Source organism: Brassica napus, chromosome C3, assembly GCF_020379485.1.
Source record: "Brassica napus cultivar Da-Ae chromosome C3, Da-Ae, whole genome shotgun sequence".
In the NCBI taxonomy this organism is placed as follows: Eukaryota; Viridiplantae; Streptophyta; class Magnoliopsida; order Brassicales; family Brassicaceae; genus Brassica; species Brassica napus.
In genome coordinates, this window is record NC_063446.1 from 25,202,211 (window position 1) to 25,220,223 (window position 18,013).

Here is an 18,013-nt window from a genome sequence, read left to right on the forward strand (position 1 = left end):
TACAGTCTGCATTTTATGTTTTGGAAGAAACAAAAACAAATCGTCATCAAACCACCCTTAACTTGACATCATCTTTATGCTAAATAGTAATCATTTAAAGAGAAAATTCAGTTTCCTAAAGATCCCAAAATAAACAAAAATTGCTTTCCGTCTTTCTTTTATTAATGCATCTGTTTAACTGTTCGTTTAAATTCATCGGCTGTGGTGGAGTTGTGGCACGTCACTACTTGCTGGTCAAGTAAGGTCTGATTTTGTTGTTCTCAAAACGTGATGACCCTTATCCTCCCAAAATCCCAATGACGTTTTTCCCTTCCCAATGACTTGTTCTTCTAGTAAGCTGACTTCTCATAGAAAGCAAATGAGACAAGTTGTGTAGATGTTCCCTTACTTACCACTAGCTAGAAAACCCGAAACCGTTGACTTGTCTCTGCTTCATATATCCAACATTATGTTTAGAAGGTGACTGGTATTATGTTGAATTCATGGAATCCCTACGAATTGCAAAGTAATCTGGAGCAAGCTGTTCTTTATTCAGAATCATCTTATGTAGTTTTTAAAAGAGCCTTCTTCATAGTGGGTGTTACGATCGATGTAAAGGCGCCTTTTGTCTAAAGCCATAGAAATCTATCAATGTTAAAATATATAAGATTCAAATATTCTTTGCAAAATTGCGTTTAGTTTTTAGTGGGTTTAAATTATGATACAAAAATGAGTTTGGCTGTTATCGGACATATAAAAATTCGATGAAAATATAGTGGTTATGATACCTTTCATATCTCTTGTACTGTTTAGGTATATATATACGTGAATTCATGTAGAACTTATACACCATTAGCAGTTGCTTTGTGAGGTAACATCTATGAAGGGAAAAATACATTTGATGATAATAATAATAGTTTCATCTTACTTCACACAATACTTTCTCATGTTAATAGTTTGACTTTATTTGTAGATTAGAACACATTAACGTCTTACATCATGTATCTTTTTCTGGATCAATTAGAACATATTAACATTAACATTTTTAATCATGTATATTTATTTTAAAATATGCTCCAGAGTTTCTAATAACTTATAATAATTACAAATTAATAGTTCTATGTTCATGTAGATATATTACTAAATCTATGTCACTCACGAAGTAGCTTGCAGCACAATAAACTTGAAAAGAGAAACCTTTTCTTAGCGGTAAAATCATGTACAGACATCTCTGAAATTAACCCTGGCGAAACAAAATATTCATCTGATCTGAACTTGGTGGGGGAAAATGAGTTACTTACAAAACTATTGGGGTTATTCTGTATTTCTCAAAATTAAATTCCGTTAGCTTCAAGTTTCAAATTAAGGCGGGTATTTACACGTGGCTAATATAAAATTCCCACGAATCTTCACAAATAAGAATCTAGCTGCGATCACGCGCTATAATAATTGGGCCTTTGAATCTTGGACCAACGGCCCAAGTTAAAGTCTCCGGCTCGGTGACCGGAATCCGATCAGTGCGACGGTAAGTTTTTTTTTTACGACTGTGAAAAAATGTTATCACATACGCCACCGTCCTTGGTGCATTGTTGTTACATGATTCAAGAGCTTTAGAGAAGTTGAAAAAGAAGACGACGTGGCAAGGAGACGATCTTCTTTTTCTTCTCTCTACGTCTCTTACTAGCTTCGCGTTTCTATCTCCGCCGCCAGATTCTATTCTCGCCGCCGAAGCCTCGATTATTAGGTCAAGGATTTCGTCGGATCTCGCGGAGGAGGACGGAGATTGCCTCTGATGGCGTTGACAGCTTCCGATTTACCGGCGATGTACTCGTTGCTAGCGAATTCCATGAGCGGCGACGAGTCCGTTCGTCGGCCGGCGGAGGCGGCTCTTTCTCAGTCGGAGAGCAGACCTGGTTTCTGCTCCTGCCTCATGGTTCGTTTTCTAATCATATGCTCTTGCGCCTTGGATTCTGCTAATGCTAGGCTTGATTGATTCACTTCCTCTCGTTTTTGGTTGCAGGAAGTGATTGCGTCTAAGGATTTGGTGTCTCATGTGGACGTTAGGTTGATGGCGTCTGTTTACTTCAAGAACAGTATCAACCGTCATTGGAAGAGCAGACGAAATGCTTCATCGTAAGTTCGATCTTCTCCCGAATTAATCGGTGATAAGTGGATTGGTCCGGTTATATTATATATTATTAAGGATCCCTTCCGATACCGATGTGTGATTACACTTGCTGGCTGGGTTAGACTTTTGGATGTGTAGTGGCGTGAGCTCTGTGAAGTTACTACTCTATTACTTAGGCTTTGACACTCTTTGCTTGGAATTTTCACAGGGGTATAAGCAATGAGGAGAAGATTCACTTGAGGCAGAAGTTGTTGTCTCACTTGAGAGAAGAGAACTACAAGGTGTTGTAACTTGTAACGTTAGCATTCCGTCGCTGCATCAACGGTGACATATAGTGGAAATGTATCTCATTTTATTTGCTTTGTTGCAGATAGCGGAGATGTTGGCTGTTCTCATATCGAAGATAGCCCGCTTTGATTATCCTAGGGAATGGTCAGCATTTTCACTTTATTACTCTAATTAACTTGTGACACCATCTTCTTTGGTTTTAGAGTTTTTTTTTGGATTGATTCTCTTAGCGAAATAAATGGTTTTTTTGTGCTTCGTGATGTCAGGCCTGACCTGTTTTCGGTACTTGCGCAACAGCTTCAGTCAGCTGACGTTCTTGCTTCTCACAGAATCTTGATGATTCTTTTTCGAACGCTAAAAGAGTTGTCCACTAAACGTCTCACGGCAGATCAGAGAACTTTCGCTGAGGTGTGTCTGCTACTATGTCTTCATCCCTTAGATCAATTTATTTTCTCCTATTGCGTATATTGTAGGATCAAAGCTTGGATCTTTGCTTTAGTTAAGGATAAGGTCCAGTTTATTTTGTTGGCAGATCTCGTCGCAACTCTTCGACTTTAGTTGGCACCTTTGGCAAACTGATGTACAAACAATTCTACGTGGCTTTTCAACAATGGCTCAGAGCTATGGTTCTAATAGTGCCGAGCAGCATCACGATGAGCTTTTTCTGACTTGTGAGAGGTGGTTTCTATGTTTGAAAATAGTCCGCCAACTCACAATTTCAGGGTTTCAAAGCGATGCCAAATGCATACAGGTAGATACACTATACTTCTCCTTGATACTTTTCAGTTCTTTATTACATCCATGTTCCTTCTATGAACTAGTGGAATATTTTCATGCATAATTCGCTCTTTCTCTCAGACATTTACTCTACATGCAGATATATGATATACAACTAACTCTTTTCTTTCAGGAGATTAAACCAGTGAAAGAAGTATCTCCTCTGCTCTTGAATGCGGTTCAGTCGTTTCTTCCATACTGTGAGTTGGTTTTTAGCTTATGGACCTTTTTTCTTGCATATAACAAAAGCACCCAGAACTCTGTATTAAAGAAGATTTTTCCTCTATTTCTTCGCTTCAATCTACACCCCATATATGTACACTTTTGCTAACTTGTTCAAAATCTTCATATAGATTCATCTTTTCAGAATCGAGATCCTAAATTCTGGGAGTTTGTAAAGAAGGCATGTGTCAAGCTGATGAAAGTCTTAGCCGCAATCCAAAGCAGACATCCTTATTCCTTTGGAGATAAATGTGTTCTTCCAGTCGTAGTGGATTTCTGCTTAAACAAGATAACAGATCCTGAACAGGCATCGTTGCCGTTTGAAGAATTTTTTATTCAGTGTATGGTGATGGTGAAATCTGTGCTTGAGTGTAAAGAGTATAAGCCTAGTCTAACTGGTCGAGTGATGGATGAAAATGGAGTTACATTTGAGCAGAGGAAGAAGAATGCTTCAAACGCAGTTAGTGGCATTGTGTCTTCACTTTTACCCAACGAAAGGATAGTTCTTTTGTGCAACATACTAGTGAGAAGGTATCCTTCTAACCAACAATAAGATGTGTGAATCCAATTATGCCTTAGTTCCTTATTAAGGTAATTTGAAAGTAGATAGTTTTCATTTACCAGTGCAAAGTCCAAAACAAAATATGATATGATAATCTTATTGAGACATAACGATCTTATTGCTGTACATCTATGTTTCTCTGTTCTCAGTATCTTCACCCTTAAGTTATAAGTATCGTTATTGTATGGACATACTCAGCCATGTAACATTAAGGAGAGTCACTGACGTGCATGTAATAGTTGAGAAGGGATTGTTACTCTTGGGACCTTCTGGATTTAGTTTGAAAAATATTGCATGGATCGTCTTAATGCTTTCATGCATTCCTACCTCCATACAGTCACCGCTCTATGGTGGTCGTATTAATGATGCCGGGGAAAATACTTTACTAAAATTTAATCATCAACATTTCAACAGGTATTTTGTTCTAACAGCAAGTGACCTAGAGGAGTGGTACCAAAACCCTGAGTCCTTTCATCACGAGCAGGACATGATTCAGTGGTCTGAGAAATTGAGGCCTTGTGCAGAAGCTCTATATATGGTTTTGTTTGAGAACTACAACCAAGTAAGTAGCAGATAGTCTTAAGCATTTCAGCCTGTTCTGAAAAGTATGCTAAATCTAACCCAAAAAATAAGAGTAAAGAAGTCTGCTAATTTATATAAATTGATACTTACTCTTTCTGTCTCCATTGTTGTGAACAGCTCCTAGGACCTATTGTTGTGTCCATCCTTCAAGAAGCAATGAATAATTGCCCCCCTTCTGTCACTGAAATAACACCAGCGCTGCTTCTCAAAGATGCAGCATATGCTGCTACTGCATATGTCTACTATGAGCTCTCGAATTATCTTAATTTCAGAGATTGGTATGCTCTTTGATCTTTTAATGCCTACGCTATCTTCATCTCGTTTAAACATGGCTGTGTAATTCGTAAAGAAACCTTCGTTTTGCCAGTCAGCAGAATGTGACAAGAGTTTTTGATTAGTTAAGTAAATAACGTGCCCTTCTTAATGATCGGGCGATTTGGCTGCAGGTTTAATGGTGCACTATCCCTTGAGCTGTCAAATGACCATCCAAATAGGCGTATCATCCACCGAAAAGTAGCAATGATATTGGGACATTGGGTTTCAGAGGTAATGTTGTTTTACTTTGGCTTTACCTTTTTTATGCTGCAAATATTGACTACACTTGGAGGAAATTGCATCATATGTTCTGTAGAAAATGCATCTTATCACTGCATGAAAGATGATTATGGCATAAATATGCAAAATGAAGTAATGTCTTGTCCGAATAAGTTGAGTTAGAGGAATAATCATCCAAAAGCAAAACAATTTGGCTATTTTGTAACAAGACGTTAATAGGATTAGTTGCCCTGTTGATTTTTGTTATCTACTCTACCATAGGTTTTCTTAATTATTTATTTGTTTGAAAATTTGTTGACTGATGGTAATAACCTTTCAGATTAAAGATGACACAAAAAGAGCAGTCTATTGTTCTTTGATAACATTGTTACAGGACAATGACCTCGCTGTCAAGGTAGTCTCATCCTATCACATATTTGTCGCTTTTCTCTTACTGTCTTGCATTAAGGTCGGATTTTATTTACTCCCGTTTTTTTGTATTTTGTTAGCTGCCTCTGAGATTTTCTGTTTTCTTATGTAGCTGGCAGCTAGTAGGTCATTGTGCTTACATGTTGAGGATGCGAATTTCTCGGAGCAATATTTTATTGATCTTCTTCCAATCTGTTGGGAGTCATGTTTCAAAATGGTTGAGGAAGTTGAAGAGTTTGATTCGAAGGTACATGATTTAGCTGCCTCAAATTCATTACAGCCTTCCATTCTTGTCATTCTTCTTCCTCAAATGACGCAGACGGTTCTCTATCTCTTCATCTAATTATCCTTTCTTTTTTCTCAGGTTCAAGTTCTGAACTTGATTTCTGTTCTTCTTGGGCATGTTAGTGAAGTCACTCCGTACGCACAAAAGTTGGTGCAATTTTTCCAGAAGGTATAATCGCATTTTTAGCTGTATATGTTTATTCTTATCTTGGTGCGCAATTGATATCTTATTATCTACGTGCTTGACTTAAGAACAGGTGTGGGAGGAATCTTCTGGTGAAAGCCTTCTACAGATTCAGCTTCTTGTTGCACTGCGGAGTTTTGTAATTGCGCTTGCTTATCAGTCTCCCATCTGCTATAGCATACTGCTTCCAATACTCCAAAAGGGAATTGACATTAATAGCCCTGATGCACTCAACCTTCTGGAAGATAGCATGGCAGTAAGTTTCCACTTCGTAACATATATACCTTTCTTTTCTGCTGATACAAATGTGATACAAAAATGACGCTGAACATATGCAGTTATGGGAAACCACACTTTCCTATGCTCCTATGATGGTGCCCCAGCTACTAGCATGCTTTCCCTATATGGTGGACATCATTGAAAGAAGTTTCGATTACTTACAGGTTAGCTTTTTAAGTTTTCAAGGAGTTAACGTCTTGATTCGTTAATAACCTAAAGTCGCAGTTCAGATCTATTGAAACATGCTGTGTCAATCATACCTTAAAGACATTCAAAATGACCATATGCCCCTTAATTTTTGCACTAACATCTTAACCAAAGTAGGTTGCTGTCAGTATCATGGAATCATACATCATTTTGGATGGAGGGGAATTTCTTAATATGCATGCTTCAAGTGTAGCAAAGATTCTTGATCTTATTATTGGAAATGTAAATGATAAGGGGTTACTCTCGATTCTTCCGGTGATTGACATCTTAGTTCAGGTGCGTTTAATTTCTCACTTTCTTAATTACATACCCTTATCTTTTGGATTACATATAAATTGACCAGTGATGGAACTTTTATTGCATCATTACGATGTATAGTGTTTGTCATGACTGTTTTCACATGTTTGTATGTTTGAAAGTGTGGACAAATAACAACTTCTTGATTTAAAATATTTGCTCTTGTATTGAACAGTGTTTTCCTGCGGAAGTGCCCCCTCTCATCAACAGCTGTTTACAGGTAAATTTCGAGTTCTCTTTTTGATTGATGAAAGATTCATATTCTTCCTTGAAACACTTGTTGACATCTCTCAGAAACTGGTTATTATTTGCTTGAGTGGTGGGGATGACCGAGATCCATCCAAGACGGCAGTTAAAACGTCCTCAGCTGCTATCCTGGCGAGGATTCTGGTGGTGAACACCACTTACTTGGCCCAGTTAACATCTGATTCATCTCTGTCAGTGTTACTCCAACAAGCAGGGGTCACAATCGAAGACAGCGTACTCTTTTGCCTCACCGACATTTGGCTCGACAAGGTCAGTGGTGAACGTATTTTGAACAATTGGTTGTTTGACCAGCTTTCTGGAACTTTTAACTGGTTTTAGAATGTGCTTTGCGGAATCTTTCATGTTGTTAAATGGTCTTTCTTTTTGATCCTAAGCAATAGCTCTTTTCTAAACCACTCTGCATGTTGCATATTATCCTCCGACTCACTTTATTATTACATCTACTCGTGCAGGTGGATAATGCGTCTCCCATGCAAAAAAAGACATTTGGATTGGCTCTTTCCATAATACTTACACTTAGAATGCCTCAAGTTCTTGACAAGCTTGATCAAATACTAAGGTACATGCTTGCACAATCGAATATTAACAGCTGGATTTATGTATCTATATTGATCGTGTTCCTGGAAACAGTACATGCACCAGTGTAATCCTTGGTGGAGACAAAGATCTAACAGAAGAAGAATCAAGGTAATATTACGTTTAATTCTTGTAGAAGTACACAGTTTGCAAGCCAGTTTTGTGATTTGTTATTGAACTGTTAACAATACTTGGTATTTATTATCTGAAAAACATACAATATGTAATTCCAGCGGCGACATGAGTTCAAGCAGGTCTCAAGGGGAAGGAACCCCACCTAGCAAAGAGTTACGTAAAAGTCAGGTAAAAGCTAGTTTGTAAAATATTTGTGATTTGTTATTGAACTGTTAACAATACAAAATCTTTTTTTTTTAACGAAGCAGCTTCCACAAAACCACTGACTCTAACGCAGCTTGTAAAATTTTCTATCTTGTTATAAGATCAAAGTTTCCGATCCAATCTACCAGATGTCATTGGAGAATTCAGTGCGTGAGAACCTTCAGACATGTTCTACACTGCATGGAGATGCCTTCAATTCTGCCATCAGTAGGATACACCCATCAGAGCTTGCACAAGTGAAGCAAGCTTTAAAACTGCCGTGATTAAATATTCTTTTGCCTCTTCATTGGTTGATTCCATATCACTTAAAAGAGCGGCAGTATTCAAGTGAGTTTCTGATCCCTCATTATTGAGTCTTGTATTTGTATATGGTATGGTGATGTATCTCCACCATTTGAGCTGACTCGCAACTTCATCATATCTGTTCAGGTGAATGAGTGAGCTTTTCTTCTCTTTACCATATGCGTTGTCTCCTCTGCGTCCTTGGCGGTTTGAGGAACTCTGGTACGTGCGTGAGGTGCGTCTCCTTGAGCTCCCCGTGGGAATTTTTGCCCTGCAAGGACAAAAGGAGAGGGTCGTTAGAACTTCTTTTTTACTTTCTTTCATATGCTTGAGTTTAATATGTCAGTTCATTCTTTCAATACATGCTTCAAAACCAACACAGAACATCAGTTATATCCGGGTATATTGTGTCCCAATAGTTCTCATAACAATATATGAAGAGAAGGGTGGGAGTGTTGTTGAGTTTCATTCTTCACGTTCCTATTCTGTTGATTTATATTTTTCCAGAATTTGGTTCCATTTGCTATTTTCTTGATTCGAGATTTTATGCAAACTAACAGAGTTTTAGGCAATTAAAAGCCCATATGCTGGTGGAAGGCCTAGGATTTATCCGAGATCCAGATTTGATCCGATTCGAAAATCCGGATATCCGGAGGGACCGAATCCAGATCTTGATAGTAAAATGTTGGATCCGTCAAAGTCGGGTCCGGATCTGGATATCTTGATTTTTTAGTCCGGATATCTAGATCCGTAAGTTTTATTAATAATTATTTCAAAAATAGTAATATATATATATATATATATATAAACTAATTTTATTAATATATTTTCATTTTTATAATAGTATATATATATTTTATGTCAATTTTGTAATATTATACATAGAAATAATTAAAAACATTATATATATTTTTATTTATTAATTATTGTTAATATTTTATATATATTAATATTATTTATTTATTTATTTTAAGGATCTATATCTGAATCCGGATATCCGCTGGATATTACAATTTTTAGAAAGATGTCCGACGCCCAGATATTTGAGAAACTCGGATCCGGATAAAGATAGTAAAATTATGGATCATCCGAATAAAGATCCGGATACCTTAAAATTGTCCGGATACCCAATCCGTGTCAGGAATAGTTGGTGGATATATCAATTTTTATTAGATCGCTTAATTATATTGTCGTGGGATTTGAAACACATTTTCGTGTAATGAGAAATTCTTGTATTAATGATCACCAACAAATCCAATATGGCAACTAATCACTTTGTTTTCCCCTTGAGTGTGTGCTTCGAAGACTCTTCACTTGCGGTACTGTCGAATCTCTTTTACAACGCCGTCGGTCAACGAGTCAACATCATGATTCTTCCCGTAAAATTTCACAAAACTCATCTCCGGACTCATCAAGTACCTATATTCCACACAAACACAATATTAAAACACTACAACGCAAGAAGAAACAATCAAGCTTCCTAACAAATACTCTGTAAAAGGGATAATAAGTAGACACGTACATGACTATAGAGTGATCAACGAGATAGTCTGAATCTTCCTCTTCTGTCTTCATGTAGTACACCCTGTAAGAACGGGCCACCGATTTGATTTCTTCAGGGCTCCCGGTTAATCCAACCAGCTTCGGATGAAATTCTACAATAAAGCATATGAATTTTCATTTCAAGAAACAAAATCATCTTTACCGAGTTAAGAAGATAATCTACTACCTTTGACATATTCATGTACTTGCTCAACTGTGTCTCTTTCAGGATCCACAGAGATAAACACTGGAACCACATCTACTCCAGACTTTTCCTCTGTGTAAAAAATGGGATACAGCCTTAGCGAAAACTATACCCACACAAAATGAAAAAAAAAAAAAGTGAAGACAACTCACTGATTTTGTCAATGGAAGCAGATAACTTAATAAGCTCGTCAGGACATATATCAGGACAATGAGTGAACCCAAAGTACAAGATGGTCCATTTTCCCAACAGGTCTTTCTCCGTAACACGTTTCCCATCGTCTCTTATAAGACTGAATGGTCCTCCAATGGCTGCTTTCCCAGCAGATGGTCCTTCCTTCACGGCTATAGAATTTGTATTTATATCTAAAAGACGCCATCAAGAACACCAGGTCAATATACATACAAGAATAGAGAAAAGCAATAATATTGGAAGTCAATGTGGGATGATAAACTAAGCATTTACTGAGTGCTTAAAGCGATCAAAATCCATCACTAACAAGATCAGTAGTTTTATTAAAGCTACAAACCATGCATTCAATTAGCAGAGTTTCTTATAATACATTTCAGATATTGAGAGAGCTCGCTCAAAATCCTAGCATCCTAGTATATACAGTGTTTATCACGTAACGGTAGTCTACATGATAAAGTTGTGACATTGCTAACAAAAAAAAACAAACTCACCATGAGATGAGTACCTTGGATATGACGTTTCTTTTCCCTATCATAATAGTAGACCAGTCCAGCACCAGTAGCAAACAGCAAGAAGAAGCTCATCCACGAAACCGGCTGTATTTACCAAAATGCCACCATCAAATCAAGACATCATCATTAAGTCGAACCGGTCGAGGAAGAGAGGAATCTACTCCTTGACGAAGCGCGTCGGAGATGCACGGCGGAGATAGTAGATCGCTTGAGGAGCGAAGTCGGTGACGAAGACGGCTTGCGGTTCTACGTAGAGCAGACGCCATTGACGACGGAGCTTTCGCAGATTCGTTGGGGGTTTATTAAAGTCTTGAAGAGAACAGAAAGCTTTTTACGCTGTAATAAACTTCTAGTAAACGGCAAGGTTTGCGCACGCCCTTCACATAAACACCATACTGTTTGGTACGATAGGTCCCACTGTCTCGTTGCGAACGCCCTTCCATACTGCTTGGTACGTCAGGCCCACTGTTGTCTAACGTTACGGCCCATTAAGCTAGTTTAGACTTTATTAGGTATCCATTAATGTATTTCCGTTTTCCACCCTAAATTAACACATCTATCAATGTATTCCGCCTCTATCACAACCATAAAGATAAGTATATTTTGGTGAACTTTACGGTTAGGCAGTCAAGATTATAACATTTGTTTCCCAAACATATATCTATTCTGTTACAGTCCTCTTTAACCACAAGCAAAAATCTATGGCAGAGTCTAAGGCAACGTCTTGTGAGATGAAAGGCTTCTCATTACATAATCTCGCATTAGAACAGTACAAGACAAGACAAGACAGGACAGCTAACAGTTGCACAACCAAACAGTAAATACATAAGAAAAATAATGATAAACAATATTAAAATGAAAAAAAAAAAACTCATTAAGCACAAGCAGTCTCTCCAGGTACTTCCGGTATGATCCGAAAACAAATCAGACACTTTTGTGTGGACAGCACTCAATCAGATCCCCCAGTGAAAGGGAAATATTTTTACATTAAGAAGAGAGCTGGAAACGGGCGCTAGGTTTCTTTCTTCTCCATCCCTACCAGAAACACAAGAAACAACATATTATTCATAACATTTATACACAAGACAAAACTGGGGAGGTAACATGAATGATGAAATAGGGCTTACGAAGGCAATGTAATATAGGAAGGTCAATCCAGCCAGGATAACAAACCCGATTTGGAACACGTTGTACCTGAGATATATATATACCACATCGACCTCTCTCAATAAGACAAAAGACAGATAAAGTTTCAAAGACTGCTATCTGCTATCTGCTAAACGCCTAAACCGTTACTACTTACTTGTAGAGGTACTTGATTCCTCTAAGTGACTGCAATGTGTGGCCAAAGATCTCCTGAGCAGCAGTGGCTTGAGCGTAGTATCCAAATGCAGTGGCACAGAACTGAATCACACTGCAATTTTAAAAGAAGCATCAGTTACTTTGCTTGTCATGGACTCATGGTTAAAATATGCAATAGTGTACGTAGCAGCTGGATATTACACAAACAGACTTGGTGTAGCCTACCTGATGGAACAAAGAAGAATGAGCCCAACATTGAATAGGAAAGAGTTCATTAGAGTAGCTCCCCATCTGAAAACAAAGTTCATATGGCCCAATTAGAAATTAAAGATAATTGGAAAATAGCCAAACACTTTTAGAATCAATAGATGTGGTTTACTTCATCGGATGAATGGTGATGAAGACCAGCTTCAAACCCAGCATCATTGCCCCAGCGATGACAGCAAGTAGAAGGTAGAAACAGAAGAAAGCAAATGCAGCAGTGCCAAGAAGACCTATAGAATCCCGCACATACATACATAGAGTCAGGCAGAGACATTAGGAAACTTAATATATAGAAAGAACAGTAAGTAAGAGCTTACCCCAAACGTCATCAAGCTTAATAAAAACCTCGTTAAGAAAAGGGGAAAGAGGAGGGTCTACAAGTAGATATATGATGATGTGTGCAACCCAAGCAATAGAAACGATCAATCTACAAAGACATTAAAAAGACCTCTATGAATGCTTATATAAAATCAAGCCAGTAAACTAAGGCCATAACACCAGAAAAAAAACTGTGAAGAAGATTATTTTAAAATAAAATACTAACCCTATGATTCCAAGAATAAACTTGGCCAAGTATCCTAGTACAGTGAAAGCCCAAGCAGTTTCTGCCTGAAAAGAAAAAAAGGCCATAGAATAGTTGAATAACACAAAGAATGTAGATATAGTTACTAGGAGACACTCGTCTTACCTTCTCTCCTTGTGGATACGCTTCTTCTAAGAGGTTCACATCTTCCTCCAATTGGAGCAACTCCTGCAGGTTAACCACATTCAATTACAGGATCAAGGAGACATTAAGAACTCAAAATTCAGGTAGATTTTCCAATTTTAATTATGAAACAAAACTGAGAGAAGATACCAAGTATGTACCTTTTCAACTGCTTTAACATTTTTCCTCCATGCCCTGCCCTTAGCACCACCTTTTTCTTCCTGACGAAGTCCATCGGCTGCTTTCTTTAGTTCTCTAGCCTTTTTCCCTAGCTCAGTTGCTTCCTGTAAAACATTACGGAGTTTATTTAGAAATGACTCAAGAACTAGAAGACATGAAACCCTGAGAAGAACAATAACCAAACCTTTATATATTGTGATCGAGTGATAACAGCCTTTGGTCGCCGGATGAATGCAGTGATAAGTCCTAATGGTAGGCAGGCAATACCAACGCCACCAAATATCTAGAAACATTGGAGAGAACAATTAGTTATCAGATTTTTTATATGGGAATCTCAAATTAAAACATCAATTAGCTACAAAAGATACAAATCCATTATAAAAGACAGTTCCTATCCTATCCTATCCTTTCCAAGCATACATGGCACTTCTCAACAAGATAGAAAAATGCTCATACCGTGAAAAGAACTGAACCAACAATTGTAGCAAGAGCAACAACGTATTCTGGGAAAGTAGTACGCATGGTCCACGTTTTCTCAGATGCGACGCTAGCTGTAAATGCTGAGCACTGCATCGATTAAACCAGAGAGAGAGAGAGGAAATATGTTACAAGCTGAAAATCTTCAATGGCATAAACCAATCATGATAAGCAAATATTACCTGGCGGGCGGTGTTACCGATACATGGTTGATTATTTGAAAATTGCCAGGAAGTAGGGAAAGAGGTCGTGCCAGAAGCCAAGTGCCTGACAGAGAAATCCACCTTTCCAATAACACCTAACATGATGTCAAAGAGCATAAGCAGAGGAGAATCCAATGAATGCGAAATCAAACGCGACCATGAACGGCTAAGTAAGAGTTCAATAACTGAGGGTTTATAACTTCTGTAGGTAAGAAAAAGATGTTACCAACAACTATAAGCTATTCCTAGCAGAAACATGACAAAAGATCTCGACACAAGCACTAATGAGGAAACTTATTAGCTGAAATCAACATAGAAATGCAGTTCACAGATGCCATATCATAGTGAAGAGAAGACCAACATTGGTTTTAGCCAACAGAAGACTAACCGTATAAGATTCCGAGCACCAGAGCACAAACAACAGCCGTGCTTACCACCCAAAGCAAGGCACTTTTAATCCTTTTCCCCATGGTCCTGAAGAAAAAACAAAGCAAACACACAACACATTCATCAATCAACATTCAACCAAAACAAAATACAAAAAAAAAAAAAAAAAAGTGATTAATTTCATCAAAAGACACGAACTTCTCCTGGTCCCCTTCATAGAAAAACATAGCGAAGGGGATAACAAAGAACACGAGGATAGCGTCAACGATGTAAACCGCAAGCCAAAGATCCTTCATAGGCAACGTGAGATTACACGCGCCGTTGTAAATCGCGTGCCTACAAGCGTGCCGATTCGCCACGTCCGCCGGCAGCATGAGGATCGAGATCATGGCGATGGAGAGGCCGAAGACGACGACGAACTTGGGGAAATACGCCTGGTTCGCATCGTCGGGATGCTGGTAGTTTACGAGGAGGTAGACGCTGGAGATGAAGACGATGACGCAGACGACGATCGCGACGATCACGAGAGCGAGGTTGAAATCGCCCATCCGATTCGAGAGGTTCCGATCCCGATTTGAAGATGTAGGGACCCAATTGAAAAAAAAAAAGCTAGGGTTCGAAAATTTGAAATTCAATTTGGGGATTTTAGCAGATCTGATTTTGTTTCCCTCTGGAGAAACCAGACAGAGGAAGGAGGTGATGAACATTCTTAAATTACATACTTGCCCTCAGTTATGTGATGTAATTACGTGAATACGGCGCCAGTGCCAGATGGCTTTGGGTATAAATGTCATTCTCAATCGGGAGTCCAGCTGTCCGAACTCCGAAGCACCATGATTCAGACAACTAATGAAAGTGATCTTCGGGTAATAAAATACCTTAACCGGCGCCGTACGGGCACAACTGTTCTAATATAGATTCAATGTTGGGCTTCTAAAACCAATTATACTATTGGGCTTTAATGAAGCTTATGGCCCGATACTAATGGGCTAAATTGTAAACTAATAAAATATTTGCGGCCGCTAAGTGTAAATTAGTTGTATCCGGTTGACTTTGGTAAAAATTCTTCACACTCAAACCGAACCGAGAAAACCGCTCGGAGATTAATTATCACGTTTATTATAACTCTAAACCGGTACGGTTTGATTGAGTTGAGATGTAAACTGAAGAAGATCAAGTTGAGAACAACGAAGAGCGAATCAAAGAGGAGGAAGAAGAGCAATGGGGGTCGATTATTACAAGGTTCTTCAAGTGGATCGGAGCGCTAAAGATGACGATTTGAAGAAAGCTTATCGCAAACTCGCCATGAAATGGCATCCCGACAAGAACCCTAACACCAAAAAAGAAGCCGAAGCCAAATTCAAACAGATCTCCGAAGCTTACGATGTAAATTTCTCTTGCACAACTCGAGTTCATTACATACCCGACAAAACCCATTTCGTTTTCCATCGAAAGTTTCAATCTTTATCCGAATTTGAATATTGAACAGTTATGACATTCCGACATAACTGTTAATCTTCTGTTCTTATGATGTTTCCATTGATTGCATTGCCCCCCAAGGTATTGAGCGATCCTCAGAAGAGAGCAATCTACGATCAATACGGAGAAGAAGGTCTAAACAGCCAAGCTCCGCCTCCTGCCTCCGGCGGTTTTCCCGGTGGTTCGGACGGAGGAGCTTCGTTCCGGTTCAACGGTAGAAGCGCTGACGACATCTTCTCGGAGTTCTTTGGCTTCGCGAGACCGTTTGGTGACACACGTGGTTCGGGACCCTCTGGTGGTGGGTTCAGGTTCGCCGAGGATGTTTTCTCTTCTTATAGGTCAGCTACAGGAGGAGAAGCTTCTAATGCACCGCCGAGGAAAGCTGCTCCTATAGAGAGACAGCTTCCTTGTAATTTGGAGGATTTGTACAAAGGAATCACTAGGAAGATGAAGATCTCGAGGGATGTCCTTGATTCCAGCTGGTACTTTCTTCAACTCGTTAGCCCTCTATTCATTGTGTGAAGAATAAATATTGATTTGCATGTGACGTTGCTTTTAGAGTCTTTACTTAGAATAAATAGTTGTGTTCTCTAGGCCTAGACGTTTTTACCATAAACCTAAATCTGAACCTTAACTCGAACCAAAAAGGCCGAGAAAACCAAAATTCTATCTGAATCGTTATAAAAAAAATATCCAAATGGGATTTAAAGAGTTACCTACTACAAAATCCGAACTAGGATTAGGATTTGAAAATATCGGAAATTAGTTAAATATGTTAATGTTATTATATATGTTAAGGTACTTTATATATTTTAGAGTATTTTAAAGACTTGTGGTTTGTTTTATTTGTTATTTTGAATAGTTTTAGTTAGTTCAAGTAGCTTAACTAGTTTTTAATTAGATTTTTGAATTATTTATATGTTTTGAGTGTTTTTGGTCAATTTTTTAGTTTTTTTAAAAAAAGATATTAGGCGATTTCAAACATTGGTTATAATCCGATTCGAACCGAAGCCAACCCAAAAATTAGTAAAACCGGAATGGAACTCTTGTGAATGTAGCACTGAAAATCCAAATCAACTGAACCGAATCTGAATGGTACATCGAACGCCCAAGCCTAGTGTTCTCTGTTACCATGTCTCAGTTTTTTTAAATCTAGAGATTGAGAAGTGGATTAGTTAATAAAGATGTAACGCTAGATATTAGTCGTTAGCCCATTGGATAGATTTTGTTGGACGTTTGGGATCATGAACAGTGAGCTATATAAGTTCTGTTTTACTAGAGTTGTTCGGCACTTGGCTTAGTGCACATTCTCATTTGCACTTTTGAGACATTAGTGCTACTTCTTTGTTACAACGCAGGAGACCCACAACAGTCGAAGAGATCTTAACGATAGAGATCAAACCAGGATGGAAGAAAGGAACCAAAATAACCTTCCCTGAGAAAGGAAACGAGCAGCGAGGAATCATACCCTCAGACCTTGTGTTCATAGTCGATGAGAAGCCGCACGCTGTGTTCAAGAGAGACGGGAACGACCTTGTGATCACGCAAAAGATCCCTCTCGTGGAAGCCCTCACGGGGTACACTGCTCAGGTCACGACTTTGGATGGGAGAACGCTAACGGTTCCGGTCAACAACGTGATCAGCCCTACCTATGAAGAGGTTGTGAAGGGCGAAGGCATGCCGATTCCTAAAGACCCGTCGAGAAAAGGGAACTTGAGAATCAAGTTTAACGTTAAGTTCCCGTCGAGGCTAACGACTGAGCAGAAAACTGGAATCAAACGCATGTTTTCGTCTGCTTAGATGTGATTTAACTTAAAACCATCTCTGTCTTTCTGCTACGTTTGGTTTTACTTATTTTGGTTGGGTCTTTGGGCAGTTGTTGTGAACTGCGTAGGCCGTGTAAGTGTTTTGTCTTGGGAGGTTGTGAGATCATTAACTATGTAGTTCTTACTTCACATAAACTATGTATTTTTTTGCTCTTTACTTATAAGTTGTTAATTATTATATACTAGGGATTAGCCCGAGATTTTTATTTTTTTTCTAATTTAAGATGTTAAACTATTTATATTTAGGTTATGATATATATTTATATAAATGTTAAGATGCATGTCATAATTAAAATTTATTTTTAAATTTTAACACGTTAAATTAACATATTTTTTACTATTTAAATATTGTTTTGTAATTTTGTTGGCTATCTAGTTATCATATTTAGCAAAACTATCTGTTGAGTGTTGAAATAAATGTTTTAGATATTTAATTAAACTGCAGAGTATTTTCGGATCGACCACTTGCTCAACAATCGATCGATCCATAAAAAGATGGTCGATCTCCTTGGCCAGGTAAG

At 38.3% G+C, this 18,013-nt stretch overlaps 4 protein-coding genes across 5 annotated transcripts; 2 read left to right on the forward strand and 2 right to left on the reverse strand.

The window, feature by feature from the left end:
• Positions 1-1,573: 1,573 nt before the first annotated feature.
• LOC106439223 (importin-11-like) lies at positions 1,574-8,685 on the forward strand. Of its 2 annotated transcripts, none has more exons than XM_048750196.1 (24): positions 1,574-1,912; positions 2,000-2,112; positions 2,316-2,388; positions 2,478-2,539; positions 2,662-2,803; positions 2,928-3,146; positions 3,306-3,372; positions 3,526-3,925; positions 4,371-4,518; positions 4,656-4,816; positions 4,985-5,084; positions 5,413-5,487; positions 5,614-5,748; positions 5,866-5,955; positions 6,044-6,226; positions 6,309-6,413; positions 6,574-6,732; positions 6,929-6,973; positions 7,048-7,269; positions 7,473-7,579; positions 7,651-7,707; positions 7,830-7,899; positions 7,980-8,262; positions 8,365-8,685. In XM_048750196.1, exons 1-23 carry the CDS (start codon positions 1,772-1,774, stop codon positions 7,995-7,997), a joined length of 2,892 nt encoding a protein of 963 aa, XP_048606153.1. In that variant the 5' UTR covers positions 1,574-1,771; the 3' UTR covers positions 7,998-8,262; positions 8,365-8,685. The 2 variants fall into 2 exon arrangements, with proteins under 2 accessions (XP_048606153.1, XP_048606152.1); XM_048750195.1 differs by having other exon boundaries at positions 1,575-1,912; positions 8,037-8,262.
• A 676-nt stretch (positions 8,686-9,361) lies between these two features.
• On the reverse strand, positions 9,362-11,216 carry LOC106352997 (protein SCO1 homolog 1, mitochondrial-like). Its single transcript, XM_048749490.1, has 6 exons — positions 10,782-11,216; positions 10,662-10,749; positions 10,117-10,329; positions 9,947-10,036; positions 9,740-9,872; positions 9,362-9,636 (listed from the first exon to the last, which is right to left on the reverse strand). The coding sequence occupies exons 1-6, from the start codon at positions 10,932-10,934 to the stop codon at positions 9,528-9,530; spliced, it is 786 nt and encodes a 261-aa protein (XP_048605447.1). The 5' UTR covers positions 10,935-11,216; the 3' UTR covers positions 9,362-9,527.
• A 179-nt stretch (positions 11,217-11,395) lies between these two features.
• Positions 11,396-14,995, reverse strand: LOC106352996 (LIMR family protein At3g08930-like). The gene is made up of 14 exons (XM_013792659.3): positions 14,386-14,995; positions 14,189-14,274; positions 13,780-13,895; positions 13,577-13,687; positions 13,305-13,403; positions 13,102-13,224; positions 12,923-12,985; positions 12,779-12,843; positions 12,552-12,661; positions 12,350-12,464; positions 12,196-12,261; positions 11,972-12,082; positions 11,796-11,862; positions 11,396-11,703 (listed from the first exon to the last, which is right to left on the reverse strand). Exons 1-14 carry the CDS (start codon positions 14,892-14,894, stop codon positions 11,656-11,658), a joined length of 1,689 nt encoding a protein of 562 aa, XP_013648113.2. The 5' UTR covers positions 14,895-14,995; the 3' UTR covers positions 11,396-11,655.
• Positions 14,996-15,325: 330 nt separating this feature from the next.
• Positions 15,326-17,672, forward strand: LOC106352998 (dnaJ homolog subfamily B member 1). The gene is made up of 3 exons (XM_013792663.3): positions 15,326-15,573; positions 15,748-16,148; positions 17,025-17,672. Exons 1-3 carry the CDS (start codon positions 15,409-15,411, stop codon positions 17,464-17,466), a joined length of 1,008 nt encoding a protein of 335 aa, XP_013648117.1. The 5' UTR covers positions 15,326-15,408; the 3' UTR covers positions 17,467-17,672.
• Positions 17,673-18,013: the final 341 nt, after the last annotated feature.